The 22,303-nt window shown below is 40.5% G+C and overlaps 1 protein-coding gene across 2 annotated transcripts in view; it reads right to left on the bottom strand.

Moving 5' to 3' along the window:
• DOK6 (docking protein 6) overlaps positions 1 to 22,303 on the bottom strand; it is a 243,176-nt gene that overhangs the window by 86,617 nt on the left and 134,256 nt on the right. For both annotated transcript variants that reach the window (XM_024580552.3, XM_053912854.1), the window contains 2 exons: positions 14,665 to 14,784; positions 4,559 to 4,748 (listed from right to left, as the gene is read on the bottom strand). In XM_024580552.3, coding sequence (XP_024436320.1) covers positions 4,559 to 4,748; positions 14,665 to 14,784 — 310 coding nt within the window. The remainder of the gene's footprint in view (positions 1 to 4,558; positions 4,749 to 14,664; positions 14,785 to 22,303) is intronic.

The raw sequence follows: 22,303 nt of genomic DNA, 5'->3' as shown, positions 1-22,303 counted from the left end.
GTGTCCTACCTAATCTGTCTATTGCCTCATGTGTCCATGGCCATTTGGATTGTGTCCAGGTTTTGACTGTTACAAGTAAAGCTGTTTTGACCCTCCAGGCACAAATATCGATATACTGTTTTTGGATGGTTGGTGGGTAAATATCTAGGAGTAATAGTGCTTTGTCATAGGTACATGCAAAAAAATACTAAACTATTAATCGAAGTGATGTTCCATTTTCATTCACATCAGTGATGAGAGAGGGTCAGGGTTGCTTCATTTCCACTGGACATTCTCAGCTGTTTTGTTGTTGTTGTTGTTTTGTAGGGGAGAGGATGGCCTGGTGTCTCTTTGTGGTTTTAATCTATAGTTCCTTGTGACTAACGAAGATGAGCATCTTTTCTTGGGCATATTGTCTATCAGTATATCTTCTTTTGTAACCTGTCCAAATTGTTTTACTTCTTTTATTACTAGGTTGTCTTATTTTGTGTTATAAGAGTTCTTTAAGGATTATAAGTTCTTCATTAGATACATGTTTTGTGACTTTTGCCACTTTTTATGCCTGTGCCTTTGTATTTTCTTTAGGATGGCTTTTGAAGAGCCGAAGTTGTTTATTTTGATGAAGCCCTCCTTCTCAATATTTTTTTCTATAGATCGTGTTTTTGGTGCAGCACTGGAGAAATCAAGGCTTGTTTCAAGGTTACAAATATTTTTGTTTGTTTTCTATACGTTTTACAATTTCAGCTTATGTATTGAGATCTATACCCATTTGAAATTATTTTTGCGGGTATGGCGAAGTGTATTGGTCAGCTTTAGCTGCCATAACAAAATACCATACACAAGATGGCTTAAAGAACTGAAATTTATTTGCTAATAATTCTGGAGGTTAGAAGTCCAAGAACAAGGGCCAGGTTAGTCAGTTTCTGGTGCAGAGTCTCTTCCTGGTCTGTACAATAGATGGCCACCTTCTCCCTGTGTCCTCACATGGTAGGAGAGAGAGAGAACAGCTTTCTGCTGTGTCTTTTCTTATAAGGTCAATCCATCACAAGGGTCCTACCCTTATGACCTCATTTAAACTGAATTATCTTCCAAAGGCTCCATCATGAAACACCATCATACCCAGGGTTAGAGCTTCAATGTACAAATTTTGGGGGCAGACACAATCTAGTGCCCAGCAGTGAGATAAGAGCTGATGTTCATTTTCCTCCCTTGTGGGTGTCCAGTCAGTCCAGCACTGCTGTTTCTTTTCTGTACTGAATATCCTCAGCATATTTTAAAAATTAAATTGGCTCCATAGGCGGGTGCCTGTTTCTGAGCTCTTCATTCTCTCCCATTGATTGTTAGGTCTACCCTGAGGTCAATGCCAGGCTGTCTGGATTACTGCAGCTGTACAGCAAATCTCAAAATCGGGTAGTGGAAATCCATCAGATGTGTTCTTTTCCAAATTGCTTTAGCTAGTCTAGGTCTTTTGCAATTTTATATACATTTTAGACTCAGCTTGTCCTTTACTTCAGAAAAGCCAGCTGCAATTTTTTATTGTGAATATATTGAGTCTACAAATTGATTTGGAGAGGATTTTCACCTTCACAATACAGAGTCTTCAAACTCATGAAAACGGCACATATCTCCATTTAGATGGGTCTTCTTTAATTTCTCAGTCATTTCATAGTTTTCAATGTACAGCTCTATCATATTTTTTTGTTAAATTACCTATATATTTCATATTTTGATGACATTTTAAGAGGTATTTAAAAAAATTTCCCTTCCAATTACTCATAGATCATATATGATAAAATTGATTTTTGTATATTGATCTTATATGCTGAAGTCTTGCGAAATTCACTTCTAAGTTTTAGTAGCTTTTGGTTGAGATTACTTTATATTTTTCTCTTAATACTTTAACATTAAAGAAGTTTGAAGTTCATTGCTCTACACTCTGATTTCTCCACAGGCAATAATATTGAGTATAATCTCATTGCAAAGAATTACACATGGTGAATTAGAGAGTTCTGGTCTATCTGCTGATTCTTCAAGAATAGGCTCCTACTAACTCATAAACCTTGTCCCAAGCACCAGTTAGTATAAAGACAGCCACTCAGTTTCCCCCACCCGTGCTTGTGCTCCAATGTCTTCCTGTACCATTCAAGTCTCCCCTGGCCTCAAATCCCTGACTCATGAGAGGAGACACCAACTTCTGACTCCAGATGTTGAGCTTATAATGATCTATCCAGCATCAGAATGCAAGTTTCTCCCAAGCTTTTTGCTTGGTTTCTGTCTCGTCACATTTCCCGTGTTTTTGGCTAAGGCTATATCTCAGCAGAGTTCTTTACAGAGAGAGGTCTTCCTATCTAAGTACGAGCTTCATTCAGAAACTAGAAAATGGCAAATTCTATAAATTCTGATAAAGAGTAGGTAATCATAATTCTTCAGTGGCCACTATGTGACAATACCGTGTGTGCGTTTTTATATTCACTAAGCCACTCAACTTCTCCACACACATCTAGGAAGTAGAGATTAGAATTCTTCCGATGGAAAGAAGAGCACTGAGAGCCAGAGGGGTCAAATGGTGCAAGCTAAATTATTAACAAGTGACAGAGCTCTGATGTGAATCTAGTGTTTCCGAATTCCCAGGGCACAGAGGGTGATGGGTGTCAACATAATTTCTAGACATTGAGATATGTGATCTTTAAGAAATATTTCCTGCAAAAAAACTAAATATTACCTTCTAAACCAAACAAAAAACAAAAAACAACCAAACAAGCAAAAATAAAAACCAAACAGAAAAACCTTGAGGATTATAAACTGTCTATACTGATATATTTATATATTTTTTATGTATCTTGAATTATTAAAAATCAGCAAGATCAGAAAGAAGCCAATTAATATTGAATGTCAGATATGCCAAATTGCACATGAGGTAATTTGATGTTTTGGTTGAGAATATCAATTTAAAAACCTATGGAGAGCCAGTGTGCTCCCCCTAAAAAGTTTTAAGGAACAAGGTAAAGACCAATGTAGACAGGTACACATGGAGTGAAATTTCTGCATAACCACTCTAAAAAATAACTACTTGTTTTTGAAAATCCTGAGGTGCCTACTGAAATGAGGAAGCAGGCAAGGTAGTTGAAGTTTTCCACATAAAACAGGAAACTAGGAGAACCCAGGAGAAAGATCCAGGCAAGGGTACCCTGGAGATAGAGTTGCTAAATGATGAAAAATACACTCTCTCTTTTTATATATACATACACTAACTTTTAAGGCCTGCAAAAATAATGTATCACAAATCTAAGAGTCAGTGAAACTCTAACCTGCAAAACTATAATTTTCATAGCTATGCAATTTTTAAAATAGTGTGCATGTCTAAAATTTTTCATTTTCTTATGAGAATTTTTATTTCCTAATACTTATCTAGAATGTGATTATACTTCTACCATTAATATCTAGGCAGATATAGCTAGATAGCTGGGTGAACTCCCTGCCAACACTGTGTTCCAAGTAAACACAAGATTGGCAGTTTTTAGAGAAATCAGTGTGGCAGAGACTTTAATGCTACCTTAGTGCAAAAAGGCTCCAGACTCATATAATTACTTCTGCTCAAGTTTTTTTCACTTTCCCTTAAGATGTTAAAAGACATCTGGTCTACCCTAGATGGATTATTATTAGACTCTGACTTTGACTAAGTACTTAAGAGTTTTGTAAGAAGGAAACTTATGAAATTAAATTGCTATATCAAGTGCAACAAAACTTCGCTGTAATTACCTTACAGCACCACAACTTCATGATCGGAATGTGACAAATCGCACCTCCAGTGTGAATGCCGACACATTACACATCTCTCATCTAGAGTCCCCAAACCTGGATCTTGTCTTGGCTGCTGGCCAACAACATGACACGGGCGCCACGGCATAAAGACACTGAGTTGCGTGGCTGAAGCTCCTGTCCCAGCCGTGTCTGTGAGTAATGCCGGAGAAGCAAGCATTCATTTCAGACGTTTATGGGTTCCAAACGTGTGCCGTGATCAAGTAGCCAACGTATTTACCTCAACATATCAAGATTAAAATCTGAGTTGCCCATGCCATGAACTATGGATTTTCCAACACGTGTTCAGTTATTCTGAATGAATATTTATACTTACTGATGGTATTCACATTAACTTATTTCAAACCTAAAAAGTAATATTTAAACAATTTTATGGAAAACTTCTTTCAAACTTGTCTGCTTATAAAACACACAAAATAATGCTGGCAAGGACATATTGAATTTTATGGGAATCTTAGTGTACTAAAAATATACTAAAATGTAATACTGTGATCGTATTACAAACTATATTGATTCAAATAATTATGAAACTAGTTTGATGTCAGCCTAAGAGACTGAAATGATTTTGAATGGGATAATTAACCTAACCATAGAATTGACACAAATTTTTTTTTATTATAAACTAGAATCTTTATGTATTGGGTGAATTGTACCTTTTGTAAAGACAGCAGCCATCCTGGGCAGTGGTGGATGGAACCTTTCCTTCAGGAGTCTGCCTGCCACATGCCTCCTACTCTTGGTCGCTGCACTTAGCACTTACCTTCCCGACTCAAAGGTGAACCACGTGGAGTCCCGCCCGTATCTCCTCAGTGAGCTGAGAGGCCACATCACCAGTTTGACCTTGGCATTGTGGATGTCCCAGAGATAGATATTCTCATGAGTGATCTGCATTGTGCATTCGCCATAAATATCCAGGTTCGGTGTAGGCATCAGATAAACGTTGAACCGCTCTGCAAGGAACAAAGAAGGAGAGAGGAGGCATGACCACGCAGCACTGGATTAGCTTGTCCCCAGAGCAGTTCCATGTCCCTGCGGACATCAGTGTGCACCGGAAAACACTGCCTTCCTCCTCTATGGGGTATGAAAGGAGGAGTTAGTTAAAGTATTCTTAACCATGAATTAATTCACTCATTCATTCTACAACGTTTTGTTGCCTGCGTTCTCTACGGTGGGGATTAAATGGTTACATTGCATGCTGGAGACACAGCGGTCAAGAGCTAAGTGGGTTTTAGCTCAAATGGTGCTTACCGCCTGCTTCTTCACGTATCTTAAGTGGATGCCATAGACACAATTCCTGAGAGGAATGTCTCATTTAATTTAAGCAAGAATTTACTCCTTTTCACCTTGTGGCACGAAGTATTCCATGCACACTCGACTGACTCTCAAAGCACATTGCACTCATCGTCCATCTCAGCATATGACAATGGCAGGTACTCATCACTGCCTCCTCTAGAACCCCAGAGGTTGGCTCAGTAAGCAGAAATAAAAACATACAACTGCTTTCATCCCTGAATACTTTGTAGCTGAAAATCTGATAACCAGGCATTCATTCCAGACCCAGCTTCCTAACTTTTCGTGTATCTTAAAGTCTATCACGAAATTCTGCAGCCCCTGACCCCCATTTAAATGTATTACATGCACTTTACTTTGAAAAAATGAGGTTAGTTTGTAAGTTCTAGGAAGCAGGGACTTCGGGATGACCTACAAAGTGCCCTGTGAAGTATCCTTGGTTCCTAGCACCCTAGTCCTGGTCTAAAGTAAGCGATCAGTAAATGTTGGTTAACTGTATGAATGAAATAAACATCCCCATAATAAATAGGAGTTGCTAGAGTTCAGGAATTATGAACAAATAATGAGTGATGATAAGAGAAGTTCAAGAATTGCTGGCAGAGAAATCTTGGTGAGGTTGAATTTAACTGCGAGGAGTGCTGGCACCGTCTGGATGACAGAAAGAGTCCTTTCTGGGGCAGGTGTTTTGCTGAATGAAGATTTGCTGATGCAAAAAAAATCAGATTCCAAATGGGTTAAATTTAATTGAACCATAACAGCTTGGAATTTAGTAACCATGCGAACAATATTTATAATCAAGTGTCTAGATATTTTTGACTAAAATAATCTAATGATTCAATGTTTTACTTAGATTATTGACCTGTAAAACTAATTTGTATATGATTTCACATTCATTTCCTAAAGAAAAGACAAAATGAGATAAATTCCATAGCTGAAAAATGAAGAAAGAACACTGCCCTGTTAATTATCTGCAACAAAAGGCATGCATATATACTCTATACATCTAAAATTCTTATGGGCAACCAAGTACAGTATCAACATTTAGCATTAAATACATGTATCACTCACACTGGCACCACAATTCCCACACCAATGGGGTTACAAGGAGTAAATCCAAGGGGTGTGATCTTATATGAGAGTGTAAGTGAAACTGGGACCAAGCAGAGTGACTCAGGCATGTAGATGATGCCTCAGCCACAGTCTTCTTTTCTTCAGTCAAGACCCTGGGGATGACGCTCAGCTTTTACATTTGGGACTAATGCTGTGTCAGTGGAATCTGTCTTGTATAAAGAAAATATTGCTATAAACGTAGAAAGTGAAACAGTCCTTTGAATTCCTTCCTTTCCCTCAATTGCAGAGTCTGAAGATAGCAACCAAAGAATCATTGCCAAAATGCCAAGGAATAACAACACTTCTTCCAAAATATTGAAATAAATGAAATCGTTCATCAATTTACTATTGCTGAAGGCCACATTGGCCCTTGATATTCATACCCACAGTTTGAGAAAAAAAATAAACAGATATAAAAATATAATCCGGACATTGAAGGTCCTTCATGTGGGTGGCACAAGAAACATTATGTATAATCGTCAGAGGCCTGCAAGAAGCACATGTTCATGGAAATATCTGTGGTCTTTCCCTACTTCTCCAGTGTGAACAGATTAATCCCGGCAATAACGAAGAGGGAAAGAGTACAGTCATCAAGGTGGACACAGGAGGAAGCTGGAATAATACCTAAGTGAATCTAATGAGACTCACATAATAGAGGACTCTAGATGTTTACAAGCAAATACAAAGTGATTGAATGACTGGCCCCAAAGGAGTTCTTCCAAAGCCAGCTCCAGCCAACATAATGCGGGCGAAATGGACCTCTGGCAGCCCTTCTGCCTTGCCTGCCTTCAAATTTCCCAGTCCTTACATACTTAGTTACCTAGCAACTTAACTTGACCCCTTCCTGTTATGGTTCAGAATGCTCCAATCTTCCTTTTAATGCTATTGTTTGCATCTTATGAAGAAATTACCCTAAAAATTTTATATTCAAATTTTAAATATTCAAATCCATCTTCCCCTAATAACTAATTTCCAAGGATTTGAGATTCAATTACAAATGAGACTAATGTCATCCAGCAGAAAACCGGGCACACAGAGATGAGAGAACGCATCAATTATGTAGTAAATTATACTTCCTCGTAGTCCATCATAACGGAAGGAAGGTTTCCGCGCTTGCTCTGAATGACTAATTTAGGCCCTTAGTAACGTAAAACATGCTGTTATCCTCCAGTTCACTATGCTTTCCATTGGAAAACCATTTCATATGGCATAGTTAAAATTGGCTCCACTAAAATGACTTTTATTTTAAATAAATAAAATGACTTTCATTTATTTTTGTGAAATAATTCTATCAGGCACCTGTTTTAAACGTTTCTCTAATCATGTCACTTTCTTATTTATGAACTACATTGGGTTTTTACTACCTAGAGAACCAATTTTCAGTGCATGGAAATTACCTGAAGGGCTTGTTTAAATGCGGAGGGCTGGCTATTCTCCACCACTCCCGCCTTTGACGCTGCAGGTGGGTCTAGGCTGGGGTTGAATACTTTGCATTTCCACTCGTTCCCAGGGGACATAGCTGCTGCCACAAAGGGGGCCACACTTGGAGAACTGCTGATTTGTGAAACTCCTATTAGCATGTGGCCAAGAAGAGGTAGCGTTAGAGAACCCAGGAGGGATCCTTCTGAAAAGTGATGCTTTGTTCCAGGAGAACAAACCAGCACATTTCATCTACAACTATTCTCTTATCTCTGCTCAAATAAATTAATCCCATCTCCTTCAACTCATGAATATGTGGCAGGATATGCTAATGGGACAAAAGAAGGAAGAGAGGCATAGAAACAAAGGACGTGCATGGTAGTTTACAGTTCATGGAGATATGCTTATTCCAACTATTCTCTTTTCAGATAATCAACAACGACAACAATAACAAACACTACTAAGGGGCATGAAACAACACAGAGCCACGTATCTAAAACAAATTAGAAAAGAAATAGTTCTCTAAACAAAGATAATATTCTAAAACATGAATAACAGTTCTCATAATATGAAGTGTTGTGCAGACTGCTGAATGTGTGAATACATACATTTTTGATGGGTAAAATACATTAGAGCAAAACATATTCACACATATAAACTATAGAATTCTAGAGTAGAAAAAATTCCAAACCTATTGTCCACAAAAATTGTATTTTGGTAAAACTTAGGTTCATATAGTGGCTCATCTATGAGAAAATATCATTTTATTTTAAATGGCCAAAACAGTAACAAGGTCAAATATTTATTAAACTAATGTCGCACAAAGATGCTTACTGTTACGAATCTGCAGTTACATTGAAAAGAACACTTTTACACCCAGGCTGCATTAAGAGATCCAACGGAGTAGACCGTGTCCCCCAAGGCTGGGACTCAGGGCTAGAGTCACAACCACCAGAAGGTTCTCGAGGGAACTACCAACCAAGGGTCAGTCAAATTGAATCGGACCGGGTCTGGTGAGAAGGGGCAGTACACTCAGGAGAAATGCCCCAGGGAAGAGGGGCGGTGAAGCCCCAGGCTACGTGTGGGAGACAGACTGGGTCATCAGCCCCAGGAAAGATCCACGCCTTCCTTTCTCAGCTGCTGAGAGTTTGCAAGATCATGAATAGGGATGCGGCTGAGCCTGGCAGGTGGAGGGAAGTGGGGCATGCTGCTGTGGCAGGATGCAGAGGGTCTCAGAAGACGGGGTTTCTGACAGGAAGCAAAACCGCCATCCCGTGAGTGGAAACAAACAAGAGAAAAAAGGAGAATGAGCTCTTCAGGCATTTTCTTGATATCGGAGTCACTGTTTCTTAGCAATATTGAATATTGCATCCTCAAACCTGGTTTACAGCTTCATTCGTTTAGTCCTCTCTTGATTTCTCTCAGTGATATTTAGTTTTCAGGGTAGAGATAGGGTTATATACTTTGCCAATTTTATCTCTGAGTAAATGACTTTTTGATGATGTTATACATGATGTTTTTATATTTCACTTTTTCAAATGTTTTTATTGCCAATGTGTGTAAAATATATAGATTATAATATATAACATACATATACACAAATTTTTGCATATTAACTTACTCTACAATATCCCTGAATTTACTTAGTTGTAGTTGCTTTCTTACAAATTCCTTACAATTTTCCAGGTACGCATCCTGCCTTATTATTATTATTTTTCCTAATTTTATTATTTTTTCTTGTCATGTTATACAAATTAGGGCCTGAAGTAGAACAGAATATTTAATAGAAGTGGTGAGAGAGGATGTCCGTACTTATTTCCAGTCATATGAGGATAGCATTCAGTATTTTACCTTCAAGGATGACATTTGTAGAATGGCATTCTTCGTTGACGTCTTTCATCAGTTAGGAGAAAGTCTCCTTCTAGTCCTAGGGTTTCGAGGGCTGTTTTCATAAACGCATGTTGTATTGTAAAAGCTGGTTGACTTAAAACAACAGAAATTCAGTATCTCGTGGTTCTGGATGCCAGGGGTCTGAAATCGCGGCACTGGTGGGGGCCGGGCTCTCTGGAAGTCTCCAGAGGGAGAAACTTCCTGGCCTCTTCCAGCTTCTGTGTCTGCCAGCAGCCCGTGGCCTGGGGACATCTCACTCCAGTCATGTGGCCGTGAGCTCTCCACGTGTCTTCACATCATCTTTCCTCTGTGTCCAAAGCTCCCCCCTTTGTGAGGCTCACTTTATAAGGAAATGGGGAATGTCCTGTTGGATTGGGGCTCATTCTCATGACCTCATTGAAACTTGGTGATCTCTGTAGAGGCCCTGTTCCCAATAAGGTTGCGTCCTGAGGTGCTGAGGGTTGGGACTTTGACAGGTCTTTTGGGGGGAACACAATGTAACCCACAGCAGTGTTACAGAGTATTACATGTCCCCCCTGATTCCTTCACTTCAGAGAGCACATTGGGGTCATAGCAGTCTTTTCTGGAACTCACGTGGGGAACACTAGAAGCTGAAACACAGGTATGCACAGGTTCTTTCCCCAAGAAAAAGTTGGTTTTGCTTACTGTTACACTGTGAATGACAAGTAAAAAGCCTGGAAAACTCTTTTGTTACTGTTTATAAAGAGTGTGTACAAGAGTGACTCTGGTTTACCCTGATCATTTTTTAAAAACTGGGGAAAAGACCCTGAAAACAGCGAGAGGTCTATTGCTGCTGTTGTCATTGTTTTGTCACTAACTGGACACTTCCCGGGTGAGTCAGGCCCTGCTAATTTTTGCTGTGACTACTGATGGGCATTTAGTTTCTGACCTGCCTGATGGAGAAAGCATATTTTGGGGGAATAAAACATAATTTAAAGAACCCCAGAAGTTAGGTAGCTCTGATTAAAATGGACCATATGGACACAAAAGTGCCTTTATTGCCATCTCAGTCCGTAGTTTATTACACCTCAAGTGGCAGACCAGGTCTGTTTCTCTGCTGCTCTCTGCTTCTCCCCAGCAGGGCACAGGTTCCACCCTCACAGGCGGAGTGACCTCCATGCCCCTCGACTTTAGGCTCGGCCATGCGATCTGCTTTGCCCAATGAAACCTCTGTGGGTGTCACTCTGTGGACAGGACTCGTGCAGAGGGTTACCACTGGGTTGCAAGTTTGGGCTTACTCTCTTGCTGTACTGTTTTCTAAAAAGCATGCTTCGGGCAGTTATTAGTGTCAGGAGGATGAGACTCAGAACACGTGAGCACCATCTGTAACTTGAAGCCAGTCTGGGCAGCACTGAAGCCTACATCAGTTGAGCCCTGGCCTGTGCACAAAGTATGAAGACATGTGTCCAGCCCCGTGCTGCTGAGGGGTTGGGCGACCAGCACCACAGCATTATTTCACAGAACAATGATATACTTTGTTTATAGATTCGTCTCCCTCACTACTCTGAGCTTCTTAAAAGTAATGACTATATTCTGTATAGTTCTATGCTTTCTCAACTCAGTTATTGCATAATATAGCCTCAAAAGTGTTTGATCAGTGAATGAATGAGTGAATAAATACAAGGGTGCCCGAGGGGAAGGCGAGGAGCATGGTTGCTAGGACAACCCAGGTAAATAATGGAGAAACAACGCTGGAATACTGCTTGGGTTCTGAAGAAAGGCTGTAATCATTTTTAGGCTAAAAGTAGGAGTTCCTGCCAAGTCTAGCCCATGCATAAGCAGGGACGCAGAGTCCTGGACAAAATCAGACCCTCAGCTCCGACGCTGCGTGAACCAGATGGCCATCTGTCGTCCCTCTTCCGTTTTCTTCCAGATGCTGCTCTCTTGCATCAGGGTCAAGCTGGACCTGTGCTCTGAGTCCGCTTCTAACTACAACTGCAGGAACTTCCTACAAGTGAGGTGCTTCCTAGTTTTGACGCCACTTCCCCTGTCAATATTTAATAGGTAACATTTGTTCTCTGGAATCATTCTTATGTCTTGTGAATCCTTTATAAATGACTATGATTGAAACACCATACATTCATATTTTCTAAGGTCACTATAGGCTATCTTAAATACTACTAAAAGATATGAAGATTCTAGAGGTTGTAAGAATTTAAAGTTTAAAATGTATACTTAATATACACTTTCTTGTGGCAGGGTCGAGACTCAGCATCAGTCTGTGTGTGTGCACTTGTGTTTGCTTACTTTTTCCCTGCACCACGTGGGAGTCTGACTCAATATCAAAGTGACTGACAACATTAGGAAAAAAATGATTATAGCAAAAACTTAATAACTATTTGTATCTCAGCAATGCACATTACCCCTTTAAAAGTTACTTGCCCAAGAGCTCATTCTTAGCTAGTCTCACGTAAGTAAGATCAAGCTGTCTGAAGAGTCAGAAACACAGTGGAAGAAAAACAGCAATTTGAACATCAAAACAAGGCAGTGGTCACGGCTGAGCAGTGAGTCTTTCCTTGGGATGGGACAGCACTGGAGCACATGGGCCGCCATCTTGTAACTTACTGCCTCAGTTCTGCACACACGTGCACCTCATTGCTTAGGAGAAATTTCGAAGGGAACCCAAGCACATCATTAGCAAAATAGTAAAATAATATTTCTAGTAAGTGAACTCTATATTTTAACTAAAATGCCTTCAGGGAAAAAAAAAACTAATGACAAATAGTTCATAAAGGATTTATTCCAATTTGTACATGTTAATGACTTCAAGCATGGAGTAGGGAGTTAAGGATTTTAAGAAGTGTTATGCTTGAAGCTTCTAGAATGGCGACTGGAAGTTAAAAAAGTAGCCAGAGGGGAGTGGGGAGGGGATAGTGGGGAGAAGGGTTTACAGGAGCTACTATAAAGGACACATGGACAAAACCAAGGGGGAGGGTGGAGGCGGGGGAGGGAGGTGGGTTTGGCTGGGGTGGGCTGGAGGGATGGGGAGAAAATGCAGACAACTGTAATTGAATAATAATAAAATTTTTTTTAAAAAGGGGCAGCTTTATAATTTCAGATCTCTCAAGTATATTCAGGAATTATTTTTTGATTTCTTTGTTTTTACTTATGTTTAAAGACACTCTTGATTCCTTAGTTGAGCTAAGCATAAGAGTTTGTCTTTATGTTATATGGTTTTATACCCCGTGAGTGAGTATTAGCTCATTTTCATGCTGAAATGAGGAAACGGAAACTAGAAGAGAGTAACTTGTCTGTGGGAAGGAGCCTGCATTTCTTGTCAGGTCTGAAGATGACTTTTCAGGCTACATTGCCCTGTGCTTTTTTTTTTTTTTTTTAATGTAGGTCTGGCATTGAGTTCTGTTTGTCCTATCCTACAAGAATGTATTTAAAATTTCTCTTTATATACTAGGCAAATTACTTTATTACCAAGTTGATATAAAAATTATAATAACTCAAAGGATTGCATTATCCATTTGGATGGAAACCATATACAACCCCCAAATTAAAATAAAAGCACACAGTTCGCCCTGAACAGCCACACAATAGTGCTTCCTCTCAGAGGCCTAATTTAGTGGCTTTCTGCAAATTTCTCTTCTGTTGAACTTGACCAATGTTATTGGTCACAGTGATTTCCTTTCTGTCTGAAAGTGAGCAGCATATTGAGCAGTGTGGTGATGGACTTTCTGCAGAGAGGGCTGAGATCCAAGAGAGTGGACGAGAAGCTGCGATAGAAAAAGGAAGCGAGGAAAGGAGCCCCAGAACTGCCTTCTGAGCTTCTGGGAACTCTCAGCACTGGCAATTGTTTTGTGCGCGTAGGTGTTCATGATCAATTAGTGAGGAAAACTTGCTTTTCAGTTTAGCAACAAACAGAAAGTAATGCTTTTTAATGGGCTGCGAGACAGTGATGGTTACTAGAATGTTGTTAGTCATGACCACATCATAACCAACAAGTGTTACCAGGATGCATGCCTCCTACCCATTCTGTCTAAATGAAAAACCACACATCATTCCAGGATGTCTCTAATAACAGTGTCAAGCTTTGCCAACAGCTGTCAACCTCTTCCAACACTGGCCATCCAAAATTAGCAACATTGAAACATTTCGATTTTTATACCACTAGGTCATCTGGTGGTGAGGGCAATTTTTTTTTCTTTTTAATGGAGAAAGAGGAGTTCATTACATTGCTCTGATGTCATTACTTACAGCTGCTAGTCAAGAACCTGCACCGTAAGTTCTTGAGAGATGTCAGAAATGCCCCCTAAATTACAGAACAGTGTAGGAAGTAAACTCAGGAAGGAAACTCCGGGTGTAGCGTGAAACTCAATTTCCTTACACCCTGAGTTGTCATCCACTCTACTTTCCTAATTATGCTTGCTATGGGCTGAGTTATGCCCCACCCACTCCGCCCCCACCCAAATTCGTATACTGATGCTCTAACCCTCCAAAGTGATAGTGTTTGAAAATGGAGTCTCTGGAAATAAATTTAAATGAGGCCCTAAGGGTGGGGCCCTTGTGATGGGATTAGTGCCCTTATCAGAAGAAACACAGCTCTCTCTCTCTCTCTTTGTCACATGAGGTCACAGCAAGAAGGTGATTATTATGAGCCAGAAAAGGACAACCCTACCAGCACCTTAACCTTGGACTTCTAGCCTCCAGAACTTAATTCTGGAGAAATTAATTAATTCTTGAGAAATTAATTCATGAGAAATTAATTCTTGTTGCTCAAGCCACCCAGCCTATGGTATTTTGTTATGGCATTCTAAGCCAAGACTTTGTATTCCCCGAATTCCCTCAAATCAATTGATAAATGACAATAGCCAAATCTGTTAATATAGACTCTAACGTCCAACAACTCTCACAGAAGAAAATGTAAGAATGTTGTACATTCAAAGCCTTATATATGGTGAGTTAACTTATTAGTTATTTCTTTAGATAAATAGCCATGTCACAAAGGAAGAAGTCAGTAGACTCCAGCTGCTGTGCGATCTTGAGAAAGTCTCTTACACAGCTCAGCTCGGTCAGTTCACTTTCCCTGAGAAATGACTGGTCTGAGACATTTCTGGGCTCCTTTTCAGTCTTAAAGTTCTATGACGATGAGTGGACTTTAGACAATGATGGAAGACAACTGTCACTTACCATTCTGTTCTCGCTGTACGCCTGCCGCCAGAAGGTCAGGCTCCCCAAGGCTGATGTCGTTCAGCCTGGTCCCGAGACACTCCATGCAGAGGTGCTTGCACCACTCCTCGGCCTCCAGCTCTGAAAGCGACCACATGGGCAGAATCAGGCAGTGCTGTGCAGGGGGACGGGGAGGAGGACTTCCCGGACCCTTGCCCCAGGGAATTAGGAAAAGTAAAAATCTACTCCAGGTAAACCAAAAAGCTATATTCAAAAGGTAAAAAAAAAAAAAAATCCCCACAACTATTTCCTGTAGCTTGACAGTATATTTTAAGGTGATTTTAAATTATTTCAATGGGCTTTAACTTATTTACAAAAAAATAACAAATAGAATATTTGCTTACTGTGTGGTACATTTTAGAGTGATTTGTTTTTGAAGGGAAATTCCTTAGAAAAAAAAATTAAATATAAAAGGAACTATATAATAAATAGTTGAAAATGTCAGACTAGATTAAGCGAGGGAATGTTTTGCTGAATGTGACAGACTTGTGTGAGTTGAAGTTCTGGCTCAAAGTCCGTCTGAATGTCAACGGATCAGAGCTCAGCAAAAGAACGTGACAGGTTTTTTTTTTTTTTTCTGTACACATAGGAAGTGGGATCTCCTTACTTTAAAAAATTTTGGGATAGGCTACTAAAAGTATTGTTCCTCTTTAGTAAATGCCAATTATCTAAGACACTGATTAGATAATCACTTTTTTACTCCTGTAAACTCTCAACTTCTGTATTTTTTAAATATATTTTTATTCATTCATTTTGCTTGGAGAGAGAGAGAGAGAAAGAGACAAATCAATGTGCTGTTCCACTTGTTTGTGCATTTGTTAGTTGCTTCTTGTATGTGTCCTGACGGGGGATTGAACCTGCAACCTTGGTGTATCAGGACAATGCTCTAACCGACTGAACTACCTGGCCAGGTTCGCTTCTCAACTTCTTTACATTCTCAAATTTCTTCTTCGCTTGAGACATTAGAATGTCTGACGTGCACACAGAGTCTTGTGGTGTCTAACGCTCTCACAGACGTAAGTCAATTAGATTCTAATCTAAGTCTTACATCTGTGAGGTGGCCAAGGGTCGCATTCCTGCCTGGGCTCCACAGCACACCCTTACCATTGGTTCTCACCAAGACCACATTGGGACCCAGGCTTTCCAGCTATTCGGAATATGTAGAGATCTCAAAAAAGAATATGAGTTCGAAAATTTTGAGCCAGCGTCCCCAAAACCCGTCCATGAAATTAGTTAAGAACTCTCTCCACGGACACCTGCCCAGAGAAATGTCGGACTTCTCCATGGAGCATAAATCTACACCAGAAGAGTTTAATAAGACTGCCTTCCGGTCTTTTCTTGCTGTCCGTGGATGACACGCCAACCTTTGCCTTGGCATTTTAAACTCCCCATAAAAAGCCATGTGTGACAGGTTCTTGACTCCATGAATTAAATACCAACTGCTCTGCTGAACAGCAGACACCACCGAGCCTCGGGGACGTTTGTGCCATTGCCAGTCATGCTGTCTTAGCATCAAAAATAGGTTTGGCCAATGGGATGTCAAGGCAGATTTGTCATTCGTTTTCAGTTTTATCGAGACCCTCAAATATCATCAGAAAGTCAAGAAAAAGAGCATGCAGCCTCCCACAGGGTACTATTGTAATGAAGACAGTAGTGCCCCGTTCCCATCGCCAAGGGCGTTTTCTTTCTTGTAGGATGGGTTTGCATATTTCAACACGCTCTCGGTAGTCGGAAGCACACCATCTACCTGGGTCAAGGACAAGTAGATTCTCGTGTGGGCTTGGTCCCTCCCGCAGGTGGAGTCAGGGGCTGGGTGGGGCTGCTTGGCCATTTTCTCAGAAACCGAGGAAGTGACCTTCCCCCCTCCCCTGGCAGGGCCCTGATTAAATAAATGGACACTTGCTGAGGACCACAGGGACTGTCAGCCTCCATAGAAAAAATTTACAGGGGCACCCCCACATATTGAAAACAATTTCCATTAGATGTATATGAGTTTGATTTAGAAAATTTATAGAAGTTTCGAAAGCTCTCCTCACAACAAATCGAAATCGCAGGCCCATTTCCTGTATCTATAGAAAGACCTGACATGTGTAGGTACAACAGGACTCTGCTTTGTCTTTACACATTTTCGTGTTTTGAATATTTCTCAGGATCCCAATTACATTTTCATGCAACTTGAAATCATCAGTAAAAGCACATTCAAGCGGCGTCTCATCTGCACGGCTCTATGCCATACAATGTGCTAGGAGGAGGTTTTACGAAAAACCAGAGTTTCTGTTCTCAGTGACTGTCTAGTCTAGGTGGGCAGGCAGTGGGGCTGGTGTGCGGTGCTCTGGAGGGCTTCGCCAGGTAGGAAGTGGGGAGTGAAGGCCAAGGTCAGCAGCACAGAAGAAATCTGATCGGGGACCTGCAGGGCCAGCGGGAAGAAGGTGAGGGTGTTTGTATGTGTGAGTGCGTCTGTGTGAGTGTGTATCAGTGTCTCTGTGTGTGATCAGTGTGTGTGTGGTGTGTCAGTGGGTATCCGTATATGTGAGTGTGACGGTGCTTGTGAGAATGTGTGACTATGTGAAGATGAGTGTGCGTGCTAGTGTGGGGGGATTTGTGAGTGTGTGTGTGTGAGTGTGGTGGAGCATCAGGCTGGACTGAGGAGGGTGGCGAGGGCGGAGTTGGGAAGGCCTGTCCAGGGCAGTAAGGGCGACCCCCGTGAAGAGCTGCGATGTCCCCGCTCATGTGGTGAAATCTGAGACACCATCAGCATGCGGTCCTTCTCAGCATCATCTGTCACATTTAGTTCGATTAGATCAGCCCGCAACCTTCATCTCAAAACGATTAACCTTTCTAATCTGCATACTGGGTCTAACAGTTTTGCTGCAGAAGAACCTTTCTTTTTTTTTTTTTTTTTTACCTTTTACACTTTTATTTTTTAGATTTTTTTTTAATTTATTTATTGTTATTTAATTACAGTTGTATGCCTTTTCCCCCATCCCTTCACCCCACCCCAGGTGAACCCACTTCCCTCCCCCCTCTCCACCCTCCCCCTTGGATTTGTTCATGTGTCCTTTATAGTAGTTCCTGTAATCCCCTCTACCCACTGTCCCCGCCCCCAGCATGGATGAAACTGGAGAGCATTATGCTAAGTGAAATAAGCCAGGAAGTGAGGGACAAATACCATATGATCTCACCTTTAACTGGAACATAAGCAATAGAAGGAAAAAGCAAACAAAATATAACCAGAGACATTGAAGTTAAGAACAATGTAACAATAGAAGAACCTTTCTAATCTGCATACTGGGTCTAACAGTTTTGCTGCAGAAGAACCTTTCTAATCTGCATACTGGGTCTAACAGTTTTGCTGCGGAAGAACCTTTCTAATCTGCATACTGGGTCTAACAGTTTTGCTGCAGAAGAACCTTTCTAATCTGCATACTGGACCTAACAGTTTTGCTGCAGAAGAGTTGAATTCGTTTGAGTGTTATAAAAGGTTTTGGTTTTTAATCTGTTTCTGATTCACCCTTCAAATCATTATAGCTACACCTTTTATGTGTTCTCTCACAGGCAAACTCTCTGTATTGAAGGCCTTTAATTTTTTATTGTCTATTAATTAATTTTGTCCCATCATTATTTAACTAGTGATTTTCTCTGAATTATCTTCTATCTTTCACTTTTCCATGTTATTTTTCTTACAGAAATGAGATTAAACACAAATGCAATAAGCTGAACCCATTGGATTTTAACTATTTACTTCCTCTAGACTAAGTGCCTTTTGTTTTTTGCTTTATCTTTCAAACTTCTATCTTAGTGTAGATGTGGTGTATGAATAATTAAACTTCTTTATGGAGAAACAAAGGCATAAAATATGCAACAAACTTTGCTATGTTTCTCTCTTTGTGATGGAAGTGTTTTTTCATTAAGATATTTTTTCTAAATCACTTGCAGCTATGATCAAATTCTTAATTTAGGTAAATGACTTTTTCTCCAGGACAGAAACCCACATAATGTTTTCATTAGGTGTAGGATTAGTTAAATGAAGAAATTCAATATTGTCCAAAAGAAAAATGGAAAGATACCTGGAGGTAACAAGACAAATGCAGAAGAAAGAGTAAACTAACTGAGTGAATTATGAAACAAGTGGGTTTATTGATTGGAGGGAAAAGGATGATCAGAAATAGAGCAAAATAGAAACAGATTCTAGAGTGAACAGCTCCACCCCTTCTTCACCAAATTCTGGCGAGAGTACGGCTACCACCCCTTGAATCCAAAGAGGCCATTACAGAGCAGACCCCTCATAAATGCCTATTGGATAAATGATTAAATTCAAATTGTATTACTTTCACTAAAGGTAGACCTTATGGTAATAAGATGAAAGTTAAATGACCCCAAATAGGCTATATGAAAAGCAATGAACAAGTTTTCATCACATATACAGAAAACAAGCCATCACTCAGAATCATACAGCAGAATTAAAAATAGCACTGGACCAGTTCTGTGTTAATTTAAGGTGCAGACAAGACTAGTTTTGTGCACAGACAATAAATTATTATATTTAGTCCTCACTGGATTTAGCTTTTATTGATAATCCTAGGAAAATGTAGGTAAAATCATCTTGTTTTGTCTTCAGCAAACCCAGCTATTCTTGTGTATACCAAATTCTTCTGTGTAGATTTGCTATTATTGGGTGATAAATGATGTTTTAATACTTATTAAAGTCTTCTTAAACACATGCTTTGCTGAAAAGTGAAGAAAATGTCTCCCTATGTGCACTGTTCCTTAAAGAATATAGAGATGTCATTATTTTTATTTGAAATTTATAGATTTAGGAAAATATACGCCATTTTGATGATGCTTTTCATTCTTGAAAGCTGGCAACTACTTTTTACTTCCCTGGCCTTTGTTGATATTTTATGGCTTTCATTTTTTTCTCATTTTTTTTCTAGTGTGACAAGGAACTAGTTATAACCTAAATACTTGCTTTGGCAAAGATGGAAAGACTGTGTCTCTGTTTAGCAGGAAACAGAGAACTTTTTCTGATGAAATCAAATTGGTAAGATTGATCAGTTTTGAGATGGGGAGCTTTTAGTTTTGTTTTTTTTTCTGAGTATAAAATACGTTTATTTCCCCTCCCTGAGGGCCCGCTTTTGTTCCCTTCCACCTTCCCTCACACTTAATAATCCTTTAAAATTGGTTTCAAACAGGACCTTCTCAGTTTAACTCCTTCAGACCCGCACGTACATTGGATATCCTTCCTCCGTATTTCCACAGCACCCTGCGCGTCACGTTATCCTGGACCCTGCGTAGCCCTGAGTTACTTCTCTGCTCTTCCCAAACCATATATTTAAGATACTTGAGTGCCAGGGACCTACTCCATTTAGTGACTCTAGACCCTCATGCAGGCCTGGATCTGGAGACTAACTTGCGGAATGAGTAAGTAGGTGATTACAAAATTAAAGACAGATCCTAGGACCAAGGGCAGATAATTTGGGGAGTGGTCACAGGCTGGATGTTTTGAAGTCTCTATTCATTCCCGTTTAAGTAGAGATGGTAACTTTTGCCATTCACAGCTGGCTTCTGTAGATGAAAAGAGGGCTACCTGCTGGGTGAGGGCTGGAGAGGAGACCTCAGCCGTAGAAAGTTCTGGATACAGAAACAGAATCACAGATATGGAGATCTCATGGGAGGTTATCAGTTGGGAGGGGGAAGGGAGAGAATGGGGGAAGAGGTGCAGGGACTAAGAAGTACAAATTGGTAGGTACAGAATAGACAGGGGGATGTTAAGAACAGTATAGGAAATGGAGGAGCCAAGTAACTTATATGTACAATCCATGGACATGAACTAAGGTGGTGGGGGGATTGGAGGAGGGAATGAGAGTACAGGGTGGAGGGGGGTCAAAGGGAGAAAAATTGAGACAACTGTAATAGCATAATCAATAAAATGTATTTTTAAAAAGAAGTTCTGGATAGACTGTGGGGCTGCACGCTGGCAGAGGTCAGCAGAGAGGAGCATGGGACCAGTGGCTGGAGCACACCTGGCTCACACCAGGGTCAGTGTGGTGGGCGGCCAGCACCAGGACTTCCCAAAGACCTCACAGGCCCGCCCAGCAGAGCCGGCCCCACCGCCACCTTGAGTACCCACGGGAGAATGACAGCCATGCGAACTCACCAGAGGATGCTTCCTCCACCCATTCTCTCAGGACTCAACAAGCAGAGAAGCCAGAACTTGGGGGCAAGGAGATCAAAGACTATGCCTGGTCTTTGTGGAAGCCTGAACTAGGGGGAGGGAGAGAACTCCATGTCGGGTCTGAGATTCAAGCCCCTTTTTGACAGGTTTGGATTGTAAGACCAGAAAGCAAAGAGGAAACTTCAATTTGGTTAAGGAGGAGGAAAGAGCTATTTGACGAGGAACAGGTGAAGGCAACAGCCTGAGAGAGAAGACCAAACCCCCAAATACAGACTCTTCACTCTTCGGTTCCATACTCCTTCATCCCTTCTGATCAAAAATGAGATATTCTTGCTTTAAAAAAATTTCCTTAACACATAGCATGCACATATGAAAAAATAATTTTTTTAAATTACTAAGAAGACCCTGGCTGGCAGTTGGTTGGAGCATTGTTCTGTAACTGAAAGGTTGTGGGTTTGATTCCTTGTCCGGGCATATACCTAGGTTGTGGGTTCAATCCCTGGTCTGGGCTTCTACAGGAGGCAACCAATTGATGTTTCTGTCTCATACTGATGCTTCTTTTCCCCCTTTCCCCTCCCTCTAAAAGCAATGAAAAAATGTCCTTGGGTGAGGATGAAAATTTTTAATGAAATTACTAGTGGGTTTCAAGAGATTCTGTACAAGAATAAAAGGAGTTTATGAGACGAAATTTGTGTGAAGCATTGTCCAATAGTGAGGTATGTTTTGCAGTTGGTGTAAAACACACTACTGTTCCTGGGAATAAATAGGGCAGCAGAATTCCCCAGGTCTTTGTGGAACCATACATCTCCAGAATTCCTTGGAGTTTCCCCATTGGCGGGGCTCCACAGTGTGACTGTGAGCACAATCAGCCCTAAGATCACACGTGCACTGGTACTTACTACCGCTCATTCAGACGGTTTTCACATTCCAGGTGGATTTTAGGCCGAAGGGACTTCCTGTGCTTAAATGACTTGTGATTCTAATTTCTCTTGGACAATCTTAAAATAAAACTCCCAGGAGGACGTGAATGCAAAATTGTTTCAGAATACATTACGGTCTAGGGATTTCCCTGGAACCAAGAGTTTGGCTGGTTCCATTCCGGTTGTTAATTATGTCCCTACAGGTGACACATTGTCTAGCAAAATCTGCAGGTAGAAGTAGTCCTTTACCTCCTCGTTTTTATTAATAACGGGACTATTTTTTAAGACACTGGAAACCGAAACACTGTTCCAAGGAGACAGCATGAAATCATTTTTGGATGGCTTGGGAACGGTTCCAAAAAGCTCCCTTTGGTTTTCTTCGTAGGCTTTGGAACTAAGATGAAAAATGTCACCTTGAAAACTAGATCCATCCTATTGCTGAAATTCATTTGTCCCTAAGAAGTACATGTTTCTATGAAAGTGACTATTTTCACTTGGCCCGAAG

The sequence above is a fragment of the Desmodus rotundus genome, chromosome 10, assembly GCF_022682495.2.
Source record: "Desmodus rotundus isolate HL8 chromosome 10, HLdesRot8A.1, whole genome shotgun sequence".
Classification (NCBI taxonomy): Eukaryota; Metazoa; Chordata; class Mammalia; order Chiroptera; family Phyllostomidae; genus Desmodus; species Desmodus rotundus.
This window is presented reverse-complemented; position numbering and strand designations above follow the sequence as displayed.